Source organism: Arctopsyche grandis, chromosome 3 (assembly GCF_051622035.1).
Source record: "Arctopsyche grandis isolate Sample6627 chromosome 3, ASM5162203v2, whole genome shotgun sequence".
Lineage (NCBI taxonomy): Eukaryota > Metazoa > Arthropoda > Insecta > Trichoptera > Hydropsychidae > Arctopsyche > Arctopsyche grandis.
Window position 1 is genome coordinate 18,250,453 of NC_135357.1, and position 22,653 is coordinate 18,273,105.

General features: G+C 32.4%; 2 protein-coding genes across 8 annotated transcripts in view; both read right to left on the reverse strand.

Annotated features, from left to right (window-relative positions):
* LOC143909695 (uncharacterized) overlaps window positions 1-22,653 on the reverse strand; it is a 311,709-nt gene that overhangs the window by 11,440 nt on the left and 277,616 nt on the right. For 2 of the 6 annotated variants that reach the window (XM_077427800.1, XM_077427797.1), the window contains exon 1: window positions 3,336-3,556. The exons of 1 other annotated variant lie outside the window; for it this stretch is intronic. The gene's annotated coding sequence lies outside the window, so the exon portion shown is untranslated. Of the gene's footprint in view, window positions 1-3,335; window positions 3,566-22,653 lie in introns of those variants that run through there. 3 more of the 6 variants (XM_077427796.1, XM_077427799.1, XM_077427798.1) reach the window with 3 other exon arrangements.
* Window positions 3,788-8,138, reverse strand: LOC143909698 (uncharacterized). 2 transcript variants are annotated; one of them, XM_077427803.1, is made up of 7 exons: window positions 7,829-8,138; window positions 7,368-7,560; window positions 7,186-7,298; window positions 6,747-7,085; window positions 6,541-6,661; window positions 5,689-5,816; window positions 3,788-5,609 (listed from the first exon to the last, which is right to left on the reverse strand). In XM_077427803.1, the coding sequence occupies exons 2-4, from the start codon at window positions 7,478-7,480 to the stop codon at window positions 6,940-6,942; spliced, it is 372 nt and encodes a 123-aa protein (XP_077283929.1). In that variant the 5' UTR covers window positions 7,481-7,560; window positions 7,829-8,138; the 3' UTR covers window positions 3,788-5,609; window positions 5,689-5,816; window positions 6,541-6,661; window positions 6,747-6,939. The 2 variants fall into 2 exon arrangements, with proteins under 2 accessions (XP_077283929.1, XP_077283930.1); XM_077427804.1 differs by having other exon boundaries at window positions 7,186-7,283; window positions 7,829-8,109.

Genomic DNA, 22,653 nt, shown 5'->3' on the forward strand with positions numbered 1-22,653 from the left:
AAACACTCCAGGTGGGGATTTTAGGGATACTATACCATGTACATATGTATATGGGCTTATGGTGGTGCGTTTTTCCGCATATTTAAAAGTATCTAAAAAAAAAAAACACGTACCACTCAGTGTGTTTCCCCCCTAATAGTGTACCTAAATTAGAATAATTTGATGGGCATAAATGCACTAAATGAAAAAAAAAGTGCAAAAGAATTTTTGTCAAATATCAGTAGACGATATGTTTTGGAACTGCGAACTATTTTAAAATGGGTAAGAATAAAATTTTAAAGACTCGAATCTTTCAATACATTTTTTGGAATTGGTATTTAAGAAAAAAATTCTCACTTCAAATCGATGTAGTAATATATTTTAGACTAGTCAAATCAAAAAAGTTTAGGAACTCCTAGCAGTATCGGAAGTACTAAATAATGTTTTCAAGAGACATTTTTTCCTAGAACCATATAATAAATTTATCATTCAAAATATTTTACTCTGGAATATGTTGAACAAAAAAATTTGCCGAGCTCACTAAACTTATCTTAGAAGTACAAACATATACATATATGTATGTATACTTATACCTAGTTTTTATTTCTAAAAAGAAAAAATTTATACATTGTTAGTTCTTCAATAACCATCATTACTAAATAATAGCATTAATTAAGAAAAGAGTCGAAATTAACAATATATACACAAATACATATATACAGTTATGCAATACTTTCGATATAATGCAAGGGCAAGGTCAATGATTACAGCGCAGCAAGTTGGCTTATAATAGATACTGATAAAACTATTTATATAAGTCAGATTGCATTTCAATTTGTTATGAGACATCTTGAAAGCCTCCAAAATCAATAATTTCCGCATTGAAACGCTATGAGTCTTAAAATAAACAAGACAACTTTTCCCTCTCCTTGGGACATCCAAAATAGTGTAGTTATTTTAGACATAATAGAGAATTCCATGCCAAGTCTTCGTCAAATGTTAATTAACTCGAGTTAGTTGTTAGATAATGAATGTAATAAAATCGTTGGGTAGGACTACTTATGACTGGTCTTAATGAGCATCTTAATCAACATCCGACATTCTTGTTGGAATTTTACTATGACTGTTTGAACCGGTTCGTTGCACTTGGTGCAGCGTAGAAGGTCAATGTCGATTTCTAATTTACAAGAAGTCATACTGAATTAATATTAAACATTTGATTGGCAGATTGGAGCATCGATTTGAATGATTCTTGCATGTATTTTGAATTGGACAAGAGTCAAATATTGTACATTATTTCATAGGGAAATAAGTCAATTATTTTAAATTCAAATTACATATATTTAGGTAGATCACATGATGTCGTAGACTTTATAACTCACATTGTAGACATTACACAATGATAAGGTATTAATAGTTTTTGAACCAACACGAAATAAAGTTTTTTTTAAAAGTAATTCATAAAAAAAGAAAAGTGGAAAGCATTTGAGTGACGATTGAATGTAAAAAAAATAAGATAAAAATTTCAAATCTTAAATGACTTATTATGGAATGAAAAATGCTCACAATAAACACCACAATCAGCAATCGAAAAGTAAAACGTTTATTATGCATGAGATAACAAATGTAAATGACAAAATTTGTCTTACTAACATAAAACTTGTTACTTAGTTATATTCTTTTTAGACTACAAAAGAAATGCAATCATAAAAAAACGGTTCCATGTATATTTATCTCAATGACTTTTACACCAATTCCTAACAGAATGTGGTGCATTAGACTCGATTTGATTCTTCTTAAGACAAATTATTAGCTTCACAATTAATGTTTTTCTTCTACAAATCATCATTAACAGCCATTCCTCATCCAATGCCGGATAACAGCTTCACCAAAATGCTCATCTATCTCACCCCATACATTTTTCTAATTTCGTCTACCCATCTTCCTTTTGTAATCTCTTGGGTACTATTCCAGCACTTATTTTATCCACCTTTCTTCCACTCTTCTAACTATGTAACCCGTCCATTGCCATTTCAATTTTCTTCACTCTCTACTATACCACTACTCTCGTCATATTTCTCACCCACATATTCCATTTCCTATCTCTCCTCATTATGCCGAACATACATACTTCTTAGAGTGCATTATTTTGGAATTCAATATCAAAGTTTCACATTCATACATCATCACTAGCAAAACACATTGATCGAAGATCTTTTTCTTCATGCAAAGTAGTATTTTTGATTTAAAAACGGTGTCCATTCGCCCAAATGCACTCCATCATAATTTCAAACGTCTCTTTATTTCCTCTTCTTTACTACCGGACATGTCTATTATTTACTATACTTAGCTATAGAACATCAAGTCTTTGCATCTCTAAAATTGGATACATTCCTCATATAAGTATATTTTTTTATTTCCCCAACACATCGACGACCTTTTTTTTCTAATACTTCAATTATTAAAAACTAACATAATAATTAATTCTACACAGAACTGATTAAAATTATTCTTACCGATTAAAAAACATTTTAAATTTTTAACATTCAATATTGTGTTTTATCCATAGAATGGTCATTGTTAACAAAAGTATCGTCTAAAAGCGAGCCATCGAAGAGAGAGACGGAAAGTCAGAAGAGAGACAAAGTTTAGCAAACAATGAACAGAGTTTTTGTAGCAACATTTTTGGAGGCTGATAGCGATTCTATGCATTCTACTTATATGGTTTTATCACAGGACCACACATTGTTGATCGAAGAAAAACGTCCTTCAGCATATGCATATATTCCTGGTAAACAAAGACAATATTTGACTAATTTGCCAATATTTTTGTAGGAAACATTATTTTCGCTAAAGGCTTTGTATATTTAAATTCATCTACTAGATACAAAAGTGTACTGGTTTTATCTCACGCCTTACCAGGACAGATACTCAAAATACCAGTACTGTACTGGTAAAAACAGTACGAATGGTCACCTTAGTTTATGTTCAATCACCATAACATCAACACAACAATAAGATTATAGTATTATTTGACATAAATGTACCTAGAATTTAAACAATGTAAGATATTATATAGTAGTTTTTTTTTATCCTGCATCGATCATGAAACATTGGAATTGTGATATTTTAATAAAGGGGGGGGGGGGTGTTTGTTGTGACGTAAATTACGTAAACGACTATAATTGAATTAACCAACACATCATAATACGCACAATTGCGACTTGTGTCAATCGAACATCATGTTTTGAGGTTAGTTTTGATCGTAATGATTAATTAGGCCCGGCGGATGCGGTTATGCCGGTCTTGCGAGATACAAAGTACATATTACTGGTTACAAGTAAGAGGAAAGATACCTGGAGACGGAGAGGTCGCACTGCAGCGGCAGGAGCGCACTGGAACGAGCTCAGGATGTCCTGGTGACTCAACCGCGACTTGACGTGTGATTATTGAAAGAAAACAATATTATCTGCGGTGTGGCGATTTGTGGTAATGTCTGTGGAGATGCGAGCAAGAAGCGTCCCGGCGTCCGAACAAACACAACAACGCCACTGGCCACCGATCGCCGATCACGTCTACCAACTACGCTTTCTTTACATGCCTATTTCCCAGTATGCATAGTAATCCTTTATTATAGTATTGGGCTGGCATAATTGTCGAAATGCTGACCGGGACGTTTGGAGATGAATAATTGAAGCTATATTTGAATAATAAGAGCTTGCGGTTTAATTTAAATATACTTAGCTCGCGAGCTATTTAGACCAAACTATGGGAACACTTGAGGGGGCTACAGACGCTCCGGAATTCCGGAGGGGTCTGCCTTGAGGCGACCCATGTTGACGCAGACAGCAACGTGTGTAGGAAGATTCGTCTTGAGGTCGAAGCGCATACAGGTTGAGGTGACCTCAAGTTGACTCAAGTTCACTTCTGTACAAACATGCAGAACAACGACCAGTGTTTTCTAGACCTGAATATTAAAACATTGAAATATGTAGACCCAGAGAAGTGTTATACAATAGAAGTGCCTTTTTGAACAAATACCCTGTGTCAAACGCGTTCACAGTACTATAATTAGTAATAATAGTTGTCTCTGTCACGCTCATAAGCGTGTCCGCGCGCGAGAAAGAGTCAGAACATCGTGTCTACGCGTGAACTTTTAATTAACAGACCTTTTTTCACGAACGGGGTGTGGCTATAGCCACACCGCAACTGTCGATACTTTTGATGCCTTAGGGCCATAGATGTATAATACATAGATACGCCCTCACGCTTTATGTCGGTCTTCCTGCTGGCGTATGCAAAATACATGGCGGATGCACATTTTCTCTCAGTAGCTAGTTAGCTTCTAAGAAGTAAGGAGTACGCATAGACAGCGGTATGCAACAGCGGTCGACAACCTCGGCCACAGGTGTTATTAAATGCATGCTTGTGGAAGTTACTAATGTTTAAATAGTTAATGATGGTTTTATTATAGTAACATACATTTGTAGTTTAATATAGTGTGTATAGCCAAATATTTTTTTCTTAATATGGCTTTATTAGTTTGATTTACTGTCACGCGGAATGTCCAATAAAATAAAACTTCAGTGCATGTACATATACATAAACTGTACCAAAGTTAGTTGCCGACCGCTGCGTCCTTCCTTTTTTTTTCACCACTACCCCGCTAGTTAAACCCCCCGCATCCCTCAGTTAATGGCGACAACATCTCCAACCAAAAATGTCCGTAAGGGCGCATCTATGTATCTATGTCTGAATATCAAAACATCCAAATATGTAGACCATTTTAAGTACGTTAATGTACTGATGAAAGTATATTTTAGTCAACCCTTTGAATGCTGACCAACGCCGATCGTCGTTTTGCTGACAAGTCCATGGGCCTGCAAAACGCCGATAGGTGTTGTAAATTTTGCATATATGTATGTGAGTAAATAAAAATACTACATGCTAAACTTATAAAGGTAGCATTGAAAAAAAAAAATGCATTTAACGTGGGTCGTGTAATCCGTGTTATTCATTTGTCGTATATAGAAAATTTATAAAGACTCGCTTAAACCAGAATTTATGAATTTACAACCATAGCAGAATTACCCGATGGAAATCATTAACTGAGTATTTTAGATTGTGAGCATTACATTAAGAAGATCGTACTATGTATGTATATAGTTTTGGAAAAATACATCACTTTATGTTGTTGCAAGATATATAAGTGTTTTCAAAACTCGAAATCCTCAGCAGTAGTTATGTAGGATTTGTTTGGATTAGCTACAATTTTTATACCTGCTTTCTATTGGATTTCTAAATAATTCTAGTTGGAAATGTTTTCAAAATTTTCAGCGTGTCGGGCCTTCAACAGATACGACGCCAGCACTCAAAGGGTTAACCGGAACAAATCAAGTGTAAAAAATATTTTTATTTTCAAATACCAAATTAATGACAAAATGTGTTTGAAAATTGTATATTATTGAAAATACTAAAACATATTCTACAAAATATACATACATACATATATCTTTGGATAAATAAAATTTACTAAAAATAAATAATGGCAATAAAAATGATTTTATTTCTTCTTCTTGCCACCCTGTTGTAAAGACGCTTCAAAGTATATTCGCTTGCGAATATCATCACTGAAAAAGAAGTTTGATTATGAATAAAAGTTCTAACGATTAAATAAGAATAATTTATTTTTTCTTGATATTATTTTACCTATTAAGCCGCTCTTTAATTTTGACAGAACTAATGTATGATTTGTCCCTCCTAACTTCTCTCTGGGCCGCTTTCATTTCTTTCTTTTGTTGTTTGCGAATTTGTTGATTCATGAGATGAAACTGTCCCTGATAATAACCGAGCCATCATATTATTACAGATACTGTTATTATCTGAATTATCTGTTAACTTTATTTACTGAAATTCCATTATCCTAACTGAATTTTTAGCTTCTAGCATTTTATTACTTTTTGAATTCTTTATCGATTCTATATATGGAATCGTTTGATGAATCAATTTGTCAGATTGAACGATAGTAATATCTCTTTTTTGGAGATTTGTAGAAAGCGAAGAATGTTCAAACAGAACGCCATACATAAGGGCGAGGTCCGTTAACTGTTTTGAGGAAATGCGTTTAAAAAATCCATTAAACTTTGGATCCAAAGATTTGGATCGAAGTTTATCAGTACTCGTTGACTCAAAATGACGAATAATTTTGCCAAACTACAGAGCCGGTTCTAAACGAACTTGCAACCCATCTAATTACCTTACATCTAATTAATAACCGTCTATACATTACATCTAATTAATAACCTTCTATACCATCTAACACGTCCAATTTTTGAAATTTTTTGCCCTGTTCTGTGGCAATTTTTTCGATTTCTCGTTGGTTTTTCGAAGATTGATTATAAAGAGAATATAACTTATCCATAAAACTTTAAAATGATTTATTCCATGAACTTCAGAAATAGAATCCCCAATTGACAATCAAGATCATCGGCAGACCTATTGAAATGTTTTTACAAGCAAACTGATATGAGACAAATTAAAAAAAAGGAGGAAAAGGAATACCTGTGCTTAGATTTTGTGGGAAATTCATTAGCCGCAGTTCATCTCATACGTGCTAATCTGTCTTTTTCCAATTTTTCGAGTTTTTCTTTTTCCTGTTTTGCAATTTCATCTTCACATTTGTCTATCGGAAGGCAAAAAAATGTAATTGTAATCTCGAAAATATGTTAGTGACTTTTATGAAAAATAAATAAAAGATGTAAAATTACCCTGCCATGAGTTTCAAACTTCAATTCCCTAATGGTCTTATCGTATTCCTCATTTTTTTTTATTGTGTTCATTTAGTAATTTATTGATCGGAGATGGCTTTTCAGTTTTATTGTCAACTTCTTTATTGTCTTTTGATACAATTGGATGTAAATCTTTCCATTCTGAATCTAATTTTTCTGTCAGGTCTAACGTTTATTCCTTCGATTTTTGTTTGTCTAATTTTCGTTTTTTATATCCAATGAGTTGTTTGATGAGGTCTTTTCGTGATTTAGCAGCATTGATATGATCACTTCTTGACAATACTCCGCTGCAAAAATTTGCATCAGCCACGAAACCATCTAAACATTAAAGCGAGTATTAGGACATACATATGTACATACACATTTGAAATATAATATCAATTTTATGTAAATCATATATTAAAATATAAATTTATACTTTGAAGATTCCCATATTTCTTTTGCTGTAAATATTCATCGTCGTCTTCATCAGATCGAGGGTTATCGAATTTTTCTATTTCTTCTAAAGTCTGTCCTCTGAATGGATTGGCACTATTAATGAATTGTTTTATAGGATAAGATGAGGTATGTACACATGTATATCGAGAATAATTATATTACCTGTGTGTTAAAATTTTATCATCGGCTAGGTTATAAATGCTTTGTTTCCCGCATTTAAATTTACGTTGTTGATTTTTCTCTGCAGTAAATCTTGCGATCATTTTGTCTTCCATGGAAATTGCAGAATTCTTTTGTCTAGAAAGGTATTGGACTTGTTGAACAGTTTGAGTTCATAGCCCAGAGTATTTTTTCTCTACAAAAAAAAAAAATTCAATAAGAATTGTAAATAGGTTTTTGAGCTCTTTTTCCTATTATGCTGTACATTAACATTAAAATAATATAATACTATGATTACTAACAAAATAATAAAAAAATTGTAAAATAGAAAATGATTAGTAGATCAGTAGCTATTAAAATAGATATAAGATGTATTGTGAACATAATTTAGTAATAATAAAATGCATTTAAAAATCAAAATCAAATACTCAATTCACATTATCGAGTATAAAAAATATGCTTACCCTTTTCATTGCTTTAGTCCGTGATACTCCAAGTAAACTTTAATTTTTAGTTTTTTTGCCTAAAATTTTGAACTTTTCTTTATTTATGTGGACTTCGAATGGATTTAATTGTTTTTTGAATTTCATTTGTGTTTTTTTTAGTGTGTAGTTTGTCGGCTAAGCCAAAATTATTTTTGTTTTTTACTTGCACCATTTTGCCAAATTTGAATTAAAAAATAAACAAATCTATATTCACAAACACGCGCTCAGACGTCACCAAGCAAACAAAGCCAATAACACATGCGCGATGTGAAACGACAACTGCTTGGTCATAAAACTAAGCTCATCGACCATGTCTTTTTTTATCACAAATATCGGTGACTATTGAATAGTTTACGATTGAAATCACTAGATCCCCATAAGTTTATTAATTGATTTGATAATTTTGTCCAAAAAATTTGTAAGAATAGCAAAAAGTCGATTATTCTATTCAACTTGTTATTCTAGTCGCATGAATTCACTGGATAAAGATTTATCTTAAATGTCACGAAGAATATGTAGCTTATATTTAAATACAATAAGCAGTGGTGTAGTGGGGCCGGGGCGACGTTCCGGCACTTTTTTCTAAGCCGGAAAGCGCTCCGTTACTTTTCTAAATTTTCTAAATATTGATATGATGCCCTCAAATATTGATTTTCATACATAATCGTGCTTTTATTTCGAAATTCGCATACTTAAATATTGGGATTCAAATTATTTCTAGTTTAAATTTTATTTTTAATAGATAAATTTTATAGAAAAATTATTTAAAAAATGCTAAAATTAAATTTAATATTCAAAATTCATATATTAAAGAAATTTAAATTTAGTCATATTAATTAGTATCTATTATTTATATAATCGTTTATTGTACAAATATTAAAAAATGAACCAAAAAAAAGACAGTCGGTAGAAATAAAGTAAATTGATAGTTTTTTGGTGATACAGTTTGTTTGACATGAAAGATATTTGAAAAAAAAAAATTCGTGTATTTCAATATAAGGTGAAAGTAATACAATTTTTAATACAAGAGATAAAATTCAATTTTGGGTTTCATCTAATAATCTAATAATTTTGATTGTTTTCCTGCCCTAGATATTAGACTTAAATTTTAATGTAAGTAGATGAATTTTAAAGCTATTAAATAATTTGCCATCTTAGCGAGTTTGTCAGAAGAATACCTCAATATGGCAAAACAAGCTATTTTTATCTTACTTCCGTTTTCTACATCCTATTTATGCGAAACAGAATTTTCTTATTATTTTTATTTTTTATTTTATTTTATTTTATTAATTGAAAAATCAACAGACAGGATGTACATAGATATGTATAAAAAAAAACAAATAGTAAATAAATAATAAATGTAACATCCGAGTTCAATAATAGATTTTTACAAAAATGAAAAAGATAAATATAAGGAAAACAAATTAAAAGTAATTATGTTGCAACAGTCAAAGTGCAGGAACAAACTCGACGCTACCCCACATATAAGAATTGAACTCACCTTTATTGTGCTTGATATCAAGAAGATTTGCTATTTAAGGACTAAAAATCATCAAGTCGTTAAGAGCTTTGTTAAAATATTTAAAAATATTTATGAAATCGATAATAAGTGTTTTAATAATTATTTATATATCAATAATAATAATAATAAATAATAATAATATATAAATAAGCTAATTGCTCCGTTAAAATTTCCGGGTGTGTTAAGTGTTCCATTGCATAAAAAGTTTGGGAAACCCTGGTCTAACATAATCGGCATACAATGAGGCAAGTGCACTTCCTCTATTATTGGTTTCGACTAGAGATCGGCGGTCGAGTTGCCGCCATAAAATAACAATAGACCTCTCCATTGTTCGAGGAAGCCGGTGAGCAAAAAAAAGGTTGACAATCAAATTGACAATAGTGAACCATTTTTTTAGCCGTCGAGCATCTTGTCCGCCGGTCCTTAGTCTCCACACCCTTCCTCAGTAACTTAAATTTAAAAAAATAACTTCAATATAATAACAAAATTTAAGTGTTTACTGGTTCGTGTCTTGACATAGACTGACTGCGAAAGAGCTAATCGAAAAATCTTCATTATTTTTAGGTTCCCCTATATGTAGTATATAAAAATAGTACAAAAATGAAATTTTATGAAAATACCTTTATTTATGTTATGAAAATACCTTGTTTACATAAAAATTCAGTAAAAAAATTTGTGTGTGTGGGGGGGTTAAATTAGTAAATTCAGCGTTCCGCCACTTATTTTTTTAACACTACATCCTTGACACTAACCCTGGTGTTCCACGATTTCTAGGAATGAAGAAAAGCTTATAAAATATTCGATTTTAAATACTTATATGGGGGGTGGGAATGTGTTTCAGCTCCAACCTTACAAATCCTGCCTTCGACCGCGATATATAATATTATAATTTGTAATTATACATAAATACATACCATATGTTTATGTTTATGTACCCACATATGTATGTAAATATGTACATATATGTATGTAGTAAACGAATATCCAATTAAGAAATATTATACGCAATACTCGGTTGAAATAAACTTATTCTTACATAAAATAAACACGTATTATATTATATATCAGTGTTTATATACTCATAGATAGTTTGCTCGAATGCTAGGGTAGAATTCATTTCTTGAGTTGAACAAAGTTATATTAGTTTCCAAGAACTGTTTCTCCTGTGTCGATAGTAATCGACAACGGGACAACATGTGAAAATGATGTTTCAAGAAAAATAATTCAGTCCAAAATCTATGTATATATTTAAAATATGTAGGTATATGGAATAGAATTTATTTTTAAGTTAACTTAAGTAGCTCAATTTTAGAACGAAGCTTCAACCATCAAATAAAATTAGTTCATCGTTAAAAAAAGCCCCAACGAAGTCGAACTTTTCATATTTTCAAATGATTAAATCTCAAAACTTTCAAGTCAAATTAAGAAAGATTAAATGCGTCGATGTTATCTTTCCTTATGAAGTATTAAAATTAAATATTTCATGAATTACATTGTACATATCTATGCAATGTGTTACAAATGTCGTAGTTATGTAGTAAAACGTATACTATAATAATATAATCAAAGTCATATCAACAAACATGATAATAATTTATATATTTTTTTTCCATTCTGAAATCTTAAGATTCACTGATTGCCACATTTTTGGTGATGTATTAAATTTATGATAATATATGTGTGTACATATGTATATGTATGTAAATGGTCCATGTTTTGAATAAATGTATCTTTTTTTCCTTTTGGTAGATATTGTATTGCATATGTACATACATGCATGCTCACAAGGTACGAGTTTTTTAAAACGTGTAAAAAAATATTTTTTACATGTTAACAATGTTGACACTGTATAATGGAAAAAAATAATTATAACACGAGAGTAAAATTTGGTGTTGATTTCATTTGATATAATGAAAATGAATGACAAAATGTGTTTGAAAATCGTATATTATTGAAAATACTAAAATGTATTTTGCAAAATATAAATCGTTGGAATAATTTTAAAAATAATGAAAAAACTTTTTGTTCGAAAATTAAATTTATTTGAGTTTATAAACGTGTAATGTGCTCATCCCATTCTACATACTACGATACATATGTGAATTTTTTATGATTTTATCTTGAAATTGGGCTTAAAAACTCCAATATAATGTTTTCTGTGTGGGCAATTGATTTAACTAGATCTCAACTTGGGGGTTATTATTATTAACTTAATTTCTATCAATCAATCCACTAATAATATAAATTTTATCATTCAAATATGCAATATATGAACGAGTTTAACCCAGTGTAGTGCCTCGTTTTTCAATTATCCTCTCTAAATATTTTTAAATTTAAAAATTATTTTTTAGTTTCAAGGATTTCGATGAATGTATGTATGTTGTGGGAATGTTTTTCTTGCGGTGAAAAAATCACTTTTTCTATTTTCTTATTATTCACGAAATGTCATCATTTACTTTGATGTATCTTGCATATAGATTCTGATCGTTTTTGTTTCTTTCTTTTTTATTCCCAGCTGAAAATAAAGAATCGGAATTTTTGGGAATACCCCAGGGGGTAACCTTTTTTCTAGATTGCATTATTTGTGAAATCCTCTTCCTGTTAGATACTTCAAACGTGTTAGTGGGAAATCTTCGAAATATTTAAGCTTTGAAGGATACAAATAAGTTCAATAAGACATCCCCTTTAAATCGATTTTGAAGTTTTTGACGGCAAATTTTATATAATAATTGTCTATTGCGTGCGTGCCCGCGTGCCCACGTGCCAAGTGCGTGTTGATGTTCGCTAACACGCTCCGTCTCTCATTCTCCCCTTGGAATCTTATATCGTGGAAAGAGACGCAGCATATCACTTCGTTCATATGATCAGCCGACAAAAGCAAAATAATTTTTTTTCAAAAGATTTAATTAAATTTTAAATTATTAATTTTATGATATGAATTGCGCTATTTTACCGAGTGCACACAATTATGTGCACACGGGCCACTAGTTTTATTATAAAAAGATTAATATATTTAAAATGCATTGTTTTTGAAATATAATGAATTTCACTATTGTTTAAAAGAAAGAAAAAATAAGTTTTTCTATAGTAGTAAATATGTAAACATATTCCATATAACCAGCAGCATGAACTAGTCTAGGTTAACATATACATATGTAATGTTTTCAAACAAAGTGGTCAAGGCCCACGGGTTCGATTCCCAAAAGTTGTTGCTGGCCAGACCTAGGATATGTGACTCCAGGTCGATCGTTTCCTATGAGATTTCTGATTTTCTGATTATCTGATTGTCATTGGAATGGTTTTTACAAATTGGAATCCCTGTTCTATCCTATTATTTTTGATCATAGATGTTGTGTTTAATGTTTATAATTATAAATACATAATTATATTTAATAATTTATATTTAATAATTATGTATTTATAATTGATATTTCTAGGCCTGTAGAGTAGACTCGTTGCATTGGAGCAATCTGATAGACGAGTGTGCATGATTGATTGAATAAAATAAAATAAAATAAAATAAAATAAAATACACACATATTATACATACATACATATATAATTTCGAGCAAATGTGTTTTTTACATTTCTCTAAATCTCACAAGGAATACGCTGGATTATTCAAATCAACTGTATCTCTCAGTCGAGAAGTTCAGAAAATTTTGGTTTACGGTTTTGAGATGAAATTTCTTAAATAAAATGAAATTTATGGAATTTTTAAGCAAATTTATAGCTCTCCGGGAAAGTTTTGTTTCAACGATATTGAAAAACATCATACGAATTATTTAAATATAAGGAGTTATCATTCTAAAATCAAAATAGCATTATAGCGTACCAAAATCATGTAGATTAGATTAGGTTCATTTTTATAAAATACTATTGATGCTACCCGGCTTCGCTCGGTGAATGGAAATTAAATGAAAACCATGAAAAAAAATCTTTATTTGTTTTTTTATTAAATTTATTTGAATCGAAGAAAATTGATATTACATATATAACGACCGAAAAAAAGTGTTTGACCAATCCAGCCAATCAGAAACGACTGACGACAGCCAATCAGAAACGAATTACAGACGCCGTTTCGGTTTTATATATAAGATTTCGATTGAGAGATGAGAGGGATTGTCTACTGTAGGTAATGATTTCGCAAATTATTGGATAAGCCATTTTTGATTCTATTCTATTCTATTATGATAAATAAATCGACTATCCAACAATATACCTTTTGTAATCCTTTTGGAATATATTATGCTTGCGTGTGAATTTCAATAAAAAAAGAGTTACATTTATTTTCTTTATAAAAGAAAATGGGTCAGAAAAATCGACAATGATTTGTCATTTGGTGATCGGATTGAGTTTCGTAGTGGGTGATCAATATTGTCGAGAAAAAATTGTCGGAACATTTGTATTCCGGGTGCGATTATTCATCACATATGCGAATAATATTTTAACGAAAGTAAAACATTTTATTTACGATTACGAAATTAGGTTCAGTTTCAGTTCACTTGCATTATTATCAACCGTTGGATTGTTTCGTCGTTTCGATCATACATAAAACAAGATGGTAGCTATAAACATTTGTTATTCCATAAGGTCGTCGTACTGCCAAAACGGTGTGACCATTCTAGTGTAGACGAGTGTGACCCCTGCTGAAGATTTATGGGGTTTGTCTGTTTCAGGCTGGACGCAAAACAAACACCACGTGGACGTTACACCATTTCAGCCATTAACAACATTTTTTATTATAACCGAATAAGTTTTAACTGATTATACGCCCTGCGAACTCAGTATATTTCAATATTAAAAAATATACATTTCACTGTTTATTGTATTATAAATCTAAATAAATACAAGGTTGAGGGTTTCTGATCGAGCAATGTTTGATGTTCTGATTTTCAATGTCGGACCTTCAAACTTTTTGCTTCGTGGTACCGGAATATGGCTGAAGATGAAGTTTTCTTACATCCGGTCGCCGTTTCTCTTTCATCATGTTCATTTATTTCCCTTCAGCTGTGCTGACATGAAATTTTCCTCTGTTCTTGTACGATTTTCTCATAAAATAAATCGACCTTTTTTAATTCGAATTACACTCGATATCGTCCTGTTAAATTAATTATTTTCTAAGTAAAGCTTCCTTACGTATGATATAATTAATTGCTTTGATGCGCTTGATTGCCTAACGAAAAATTGCACGAAATTAAAGTAGGCACCCCATCGTTTTATCTCGTATCACTTCCCTCCTTCCACGTTGCAACGCTGAAACATTGCATGAAATTAGAGTGAGACGCTGGGAGGCTACCCTTCCTTCACTTCATCCCTCACTCATCCCATTTTTTGAGAGTCACTTCCCAAATCTAACCCGTTTCTTACTTGGTGTGTATGTATGTAGATTTTGAGTAGCTAAGTTTTACTTCTCAATAGCGAGTTGACACAATACGAGTAGCTCCGACGAGTAACTTGGACGTTATACGGGGTTGATACGATGGGAGTTGGACCGCGCTCAACTTTACTTGGCTCGGTTGTGATCACCTGTTATCACTAGAGGTCGGATAGTCACAGTGCTATCCATTGTTCGGCAAACCTTTAACAATGCATTTACAACCTTTGAACAATACACAGCCCCCTCAGGCTCCGGTGACTAGTTAACACCCTGCGAGTAACATCCAAGTTACTCACATCGTGTCAACCCGGTATTACCCGTAACGTGGTCAGTAACCCGATTAAGTCGTACCGCACTCAATTTTACTCATTAGAGTATTATTTTATTTTATTTATTTATTCAATTAATCATGTACACTCATCTAACATATTGCATCCAAAGCGACGAGTGTACTTTTTATAGATCAAGAAACATACTTACATAAACAGTTACTCGGTCTGGGCTACTCGTATTGTGCCAACCCGGTATTCGTGTTTAATTGTGGCACAATTATTAAAGTTAGTTAAATTATTGTAAAATTATATAAGCTTATTTCGATATTACACATTTTAGTTTGATATTTGTTCCTGCTTGTTTGAAATAAGTTAACTGATTTTTAACTCCAATGACGTTACTTCAAAACGGAGATCCGTTTTTATTTTAAGTAGAGATCGGTATCCAGTATTAATTGCTGTCACAGATGAAAATATATTTTCACACAAATATGTTGTTGAGATCTGAATCAAAATTTTCGATTTAAGACTACTCTGATGTTACACTGTACCTTTCTTGTTTTCTTTCTCCAGTACAGTTCGTGAATCTAGTGCAATATAAAGTCAAAATTTTTCATTCAAAGTACTTTTTTTACAAATATTTTTTTTTGTACAAAAGTGATAGAATTTTATACCATAGGGACATCTATGAACAAATTCAATAAACAGAAAATTTTTGCGAAAAATACATACATTTTTCACAGAGTATGTGAGTGGGTAGCATTTTTATAATAATCCACAAATCCGGGATGCTATAAAATTAAATTTGCTTGAAATGGGAATAAGTTGCCAATTTTGGTGGAATCGTTCCAACAATGAAATCAGATAACTTGGAAAACCCTGTTAAGAAGCGTTCGATCCGGAGTCACATATATCAGAGATCTGGCCAGCAGCACTTGGGCAGGGATTGAACCCTTGACCCTTCAGCTGAAAGGATTACACGCTAACTACTGAGCTATGTTGATGATTAAAATTTATTATGATTATGAAATATAAAAAATACAAATAGTGTCTAGATTTTTTTGGCAATTTTGCAATTTCAAAAATTTCACGCAGACCACCATTAGATTTACCATCTGCTTTAGTGTGTAGTAAAAAAGTAGATGTTCTTCGTTTCAAAATTTAAGGTTTCACTCTTATCTTGAGTTTGATCATTTTTTTATTTATTTATTTTTTATTTCAATCAAACCTGTACACTCGGATTTACAGATCGTTATACAATGTGAATTCATAGAAACATCATCCACAGTGACACCTATGAAGAAATGTTTGCAGTATTTTATTATAGAAATGGGCGAACCTCAAAAGGCTAAATAACTTGAGATTTGCAAGAGAGATTGGAAAGGAAATGCCAATTCACAGGGACCGTTTTAATCGAAATCAGAAAAATTGGCAAACTCTGAAAGGAAACGATCGACCTGGAGTCACAAACCGAGGATTGGCCATCAGCCACTATTGGGAATTGAACCGTGACCATTCCACTCGAAAGCATAATATGCTAGCCACTAGTTCACGCTGTTGGTTAAAGTTTTGATTTCAAAGTGCGTAACAAAAACAGTATAAATATTTTTATAGATATATATGTATGTACATAGTTCTTTGAAATTTGATCACTTTTGCGACGAATACTATACATAAATCAAAACAAGATAAATTTCGTTAAAAGATTTTTTTGCATACATCCAATACATTACGCGCGCACGCAGAACTCGTTTTTATAGCCTCATATAGGGACGATTACTGTCGTCATATACGAATTTATGGCGGAATTTTATTGTACTACCAGCTCTAGGTATGAGTGAGGTACGACGAATAAAAAAAATAAATAAAAGGGAGCGTCCTAGTTGAACGCAACTTAATCTGATCGTTGACCCACTAAGTGACACGACCACACGCGAAATTTATCAACAATATGTTATTATACATACTTATGTAAGTAAATATTCACGATTCGTAGATGTGGAGCATACATGTGTGAGGCTAAGCACACAGTTGTTAATTAACATATATGCACGTACCTATATATGTACATCAGTGGCGGACGGTGGGTGTTAATACCGGGTGTGCTGTGTATGCCGTAGGGCGTAGGGTATAAAATTAGCAATTAAAAAAAAATACTCGTTTTGCATTACAAAAATGTTTAATTTATTAGTTATTTATACATAAGTTCAATGCGACGTTTCTGAGACATAAACTTTTCAATCACGTCTGCATAGAATGTGTCTTTCTGTTTTAATTCCACCAATAACTTTTTTTCTATTGAAATTAAGCTAAGGCCACATAATCTATCTTGACCTTGCGTACCTCTATAGCAAGTTTTTATTCTTTTCAGCGCCGAAAAAGAACGTTCTGCTGAAGCTGTACTGCTTGGTATCGTTAATATTAATTCTCCCAGCTTAAACACCTCTTTAAAACCAGATTCGAGGTTATTTTTTGTCATGAATTGTATTAATTCATGAACAGGTTTCTCTGAAAATTCAGAGCTGGAATATAGCACGATGAGTTCGTTTTTCAATCGAATATAATCAAACAGTGATCCATAAAAATCTTTTAATTTATTAATTAAAACATTTGGAAAATTTTCTTTATATTCGTCATATTTATCATTACAAAGAAGGTGGAAATATTCTAATTTGGAAAGTGAAGAATATCTACATTCGACTTGTGCGATTATGCTATCAACTATTTTGAAATATAATTGACGAAATGAAGTTTTATCTTCTACTTCTGAATAATTTTTTAATCTTTGTGGCCTACGATCATGATCATCATTTTTTTCATTTAAATAATTATTCCATAACATTTCAAAATTATTATCCCTTTCGTATTTCAGTTGCTGCAAAACATGATTAATTTTTTTACAACAATATAAAACGTCCGAAGATTTAGATTGAAGAATGTTATACAAAACATCAGTTATTCCAAACAGTTTTGAAAAAAATTGAAGAAGTTTAATTGTTTGAAAATCCTCTAAAAAGCCTAAAAACCCTCGTGCTTTTATAACAGTATCTGTGTCCCATAATTCACAATTTTCTATAACATGTCGAAAAAAATCTGTAAATTGACTTCTGTATTGTTGTACTGTGCTACTTAAACGAGATGTAAAATTCCACCTTGTGGGTGAATACTCTTTTGGAAGATTTTGAAAAGTATGTAGACAATCCATTTAAAGTTTGAAAAAATGATTTACTTTCTTTAATATCAGAAAGACCTTGCTGCAATACTAAATTCAATACATGAGCATAACAGTGTGTAAAAAGAGCAAAAGGATAAGCATTGAGGACTTTGGATTGCAAACCATTTACGTGTCCACTCATTACACTTGCTCCATCATAAGTCTGTCCAACCAATTTGTCTTGAATTTTAAATTCTTCAACTATGTTCACCACGTGACGGAATAGACCATTAGATGTTTTATCAGCACTAACGTCTGTAAAACTAATAAACCGTTCATGTACATTGCCTTTACATACAAAACGTAAAACTGTTGAGAGCTGTGATTTTGTCATTATATCTGAAGTTTCATCGAGAATAATAGCAACAAAACTTGCTGACTCTACTTCATTTTTTATATGAACTTTAATAACATGAGCGATTGCTTCGATTATGTCATTTTGTATACTTGGAGAAGTACCACGAAAGGTAGTAGCAGTATTTAAATGAGTATCTAAAACAGAATCATATTCTCGAAGAGCATTTAGATATTCAATGTAATTGCCTTTGTTTACGGATTTACATGACTCGTCGTGACCTCGCAGGGACAGTTCTTGTTTTCCTAGATAGATTATTGCGTTAATAATTCGTTTTAAAACATCTCTATTTTTATTTACTTGTTCATTATGTCGACTTATTTCGGCTTTACGTTGACTGTCAATTAATACGTCGATTCGTTGTTTGCCAAACATTTGTATGGAAAGAAATGATTGAACGTGTGCCTGCGATCCTTCGTGTTTCTTCAGTGCTGCTGTCAAATGGTTGAGATCAGCAAATCCTTCTTTGTTCCACACATTAATATCTTTGGAGAACAATAAACATGGCCAGCAGAAAAGTTTGGATCGAATTTCACAGCCTGTAATCCATTCGAATTTTTTATAATTTGAAACGCAAAAATGTCTAGTGTAAACTTTTGTTTTTTCTTTATGCAAACTGGATAAATTTGGAAGAGACGGACACGGTTTCCCATAATTAATTATTTTTAATTTTATCTCAAAACTTCTATTTGAAAACGGAATAGTTAAAATGTCTTGAACACTGTTAGCCATTATTAGTTATTAGAGGTAATAATATGACCATAAAAATACGAATGTGCGAAAAAGTACGAGACCACGTGTCGCATCGCATTGGTCAATTGCCGACTGTTGCGCGGTGCTCTGAAGTCGTAGCACACCGTACGTCTTAATATCGCGAACAAACCTATACAAGCGAATATCCGCCTGCACACTCCAACCAAACCCACCAATTTGCTGCACGGCATAGGTATTCTCTCGTCGCGGCGCACAAACTACATCTAACATCACACAACACGCTGCAGACTGCACACCACACCATACACCATACATTTAGCGCACGCGGTAAATACACCATACACATCAATGCCTGTTTATACAACAACACATTATTTTGTATTAAAATACTACTTTATGTGGTCTTTGGTTTTCACGGGTGTGCGCCGCACACCTAGCACACACCCAATATACGCCACTGATGTACATACATACTTGACCCGGATAATTAAACGAAGCTTCGGTAACGACGAAGCATGAGGCCGTTCGGTTCAATGAAGGTTTCAATTTGTAGTTCTCGTTTCGTCAATAGACTTAGACTGCCCCTGTGCTTTCTATTCCGTTCCCTTCTCTTGCCTCTTTGGGGATGCCGCGTCTTCCTTTCAGTAGATCAGTAGATCGTATAGTCAAATGAGTAGCTTGTCACACGCTGGTGAAGCTGTTAAAGGAGTTCCTGGGTTATACGTCGAACAAAGCCTACTTCGGCTTTGAGAGTGAGAAAACAGCCTCTCAATCAAATGCAGGAAATGTATTGTATGAGAGATCTCTCCCCACCTCTCCTCCTTTCTACGGATTATTGTAAATAATTATGCGAAATCAAATTTATGATTCATGCTAATTAGCATTTTAAAGATATATAAAATTTGATCACCCTTCTTCATAAAAAAAAAAATTAATCTTACATTATCTGCTTAAGGTGCATTCTTGTTTTACGTTTTATTTATTTTTAATTTTGTCGTTATCATATTGCTCCTAGGCGACATCTATGGCCAAGTTTGTACATATGTATGTATGTACATATAAGGGTTTCTGCCCGGGTCGACCCGGGACAGAAATTCTCGGGAACTTTTGGAATTTTTGATGTTCCGTGCTCCGGAGATTCTTATATTTAATCCCGTGAAAAATATTTCAATTAAAACGTTTTTTAAATGATTTAATAAAGGAGAATGTATGTATGTCCTACGAATGCGAATGTATGTATTAAATATTATGAAACGAGTGTATCCCTCTTCTATTGACAATTCCACAATGGAAGAAACTCTTTTAGATTTTCTTGAAGATGAGACAAATTATGTGTTTGACGATGAATGTAGAATTGAATAAAGAGTTTTCAAATAATAAACTACAAAATGACGTAAATAACAATAGTTCTGACTTAAATATGCATGCGGACAGGAGATAAAACAGATAAATAAAATAAAATAATGTGCGTTTGAAAATGTCGATTTTTCATTTTCATATAATTTACATTCCTTATTTTGTTAAGTAATACAATTTTTTCCGGAATGTACATACATTTCTTTAAAAGAAGAAAATAAAAGAAGATAAAAAATTAAATATAGTATAATATTGTATTTTACAGTTATTTAAAAATTATTGTAATGAAAAGCGACTTTTTTTTCAGAAACATGTAAAATAAATCATATAATAAAATATTTAAATGTTACTTTAAAATGAATATATTGAATACAAATAAAAGTATATTTACAAATATAATAATATTTGTTTTCAGGAAACGAATTGATTTGTCAACAAGGACAAAACGGGACAAATCAAACAATTTTACGAAGACGACAGGACGAACGAAAAGCACATAAAAAACGGGACTGTTCCGGCCAAAACGGGACGTATGGTCACCATTTCTATTGAACCTATGTATGTACATATATGTACGTATTTTTTCCCAATACTTTTCAAACCTATATATTTATGTTTTTAAATACATCTTTGTTAGATGAAAACATTATTTATATGTAGATACAAATGTAGGTATATAAGATTTGTTTTTAATTTTTTTGGACTAATATAATAGAAAGACTGGAAAATTTTCATAAAATATGATGTTAGAATTTCTCATCGATTTACACGCATTTATAACGCACATCGAACACGAAATAAATAGCCTTAAAATTGAGTTTCGTATGTAAATAAGGTTAGGCGTAGCCACATTGGTGATAATTGTAATGTTAAATTTTATACAGGTCCAAATTACAAATTTTAACGATTCCACTGAAAGCGGGTCCATTGTCGGATTGGTATTGTGGAATGTCGGTATCCCGGCACACCGTATTCCACATCCCTAAGTGTGAAATATGTTTGGTCTAATATTCTCACGATTATTACGCGAGTCAAGCGCGCACTTTCGAAACGGAATTTAAATGCGAACCACAATAATACACAACGTTCCGCATTTAAATTAGAGACTGACTCGTCCCCTTTCGCATACGGGAAAATACTACTAGATGAGGGCGAATGTTTGCTCACAATATATTCGAATCCGGTCTTGTTTTGCGACGTGAAATTTTGAAATTGTATAGTTTTAGACGGGAGTTCCGTGAGGAATAGCGGACGGTGGGGGGTTGGGGGGAGAGAAACCTCCACACCTCACTCTCATCTCCAAGCCGTCCCTCACAAAGGGAAGTCGGTGCCAAAGGGTTGGTTTCATCCTTCGGTCGGTGACAATACTGTGTCACTCGGCATCGTCCTCTCGAGACCCTCGCCAACAGAAGGCTGTTAATTATAATACTTGCCGAGCAGATGATATTGACACAAGGGCCTGTCACGCGTCCCGCAATCGAGTCCTATCACACACACACGCACAAAGTTACGAATAATGTGTTTGAATTGGAAAGGGCTGTGTGAAAGGGTTGATTTTCCAGTCGTGTTTTCCAATCGAAAAATCACTATGGCGTCGTTTCAACTTGCGGTCTCTAGGTTGATGCTTTTGTCTTATCTTGCGATGTATTGCAAGTCAATAAGTTCAGATTTAAAGGGGTCTTCCTGTATATGTAGCAGTGTCTATCTTCACCTACACTGAAAGTAAGCAGAATTTATATGAGAATGCGTATTTACATATCTAGCCTCAAGAAAAAGATGTTCGATCAATGTGTTTTGTAATTGTTGGTGTATGAGTGCGAAACTTGGGAATTGAACGCCAGAATTTTACAAAAAGTCCAATGCTATCAATTCTTCTGTGTGAAGCGATGTATGCTCGGTATAATGAGGAAAAATAATAAACGGAATATATGCGTCAGAAGTATGAAAAAGGTAGTTGATATAGTGGAAAGAGTGAAGAGATTGAAATGGCA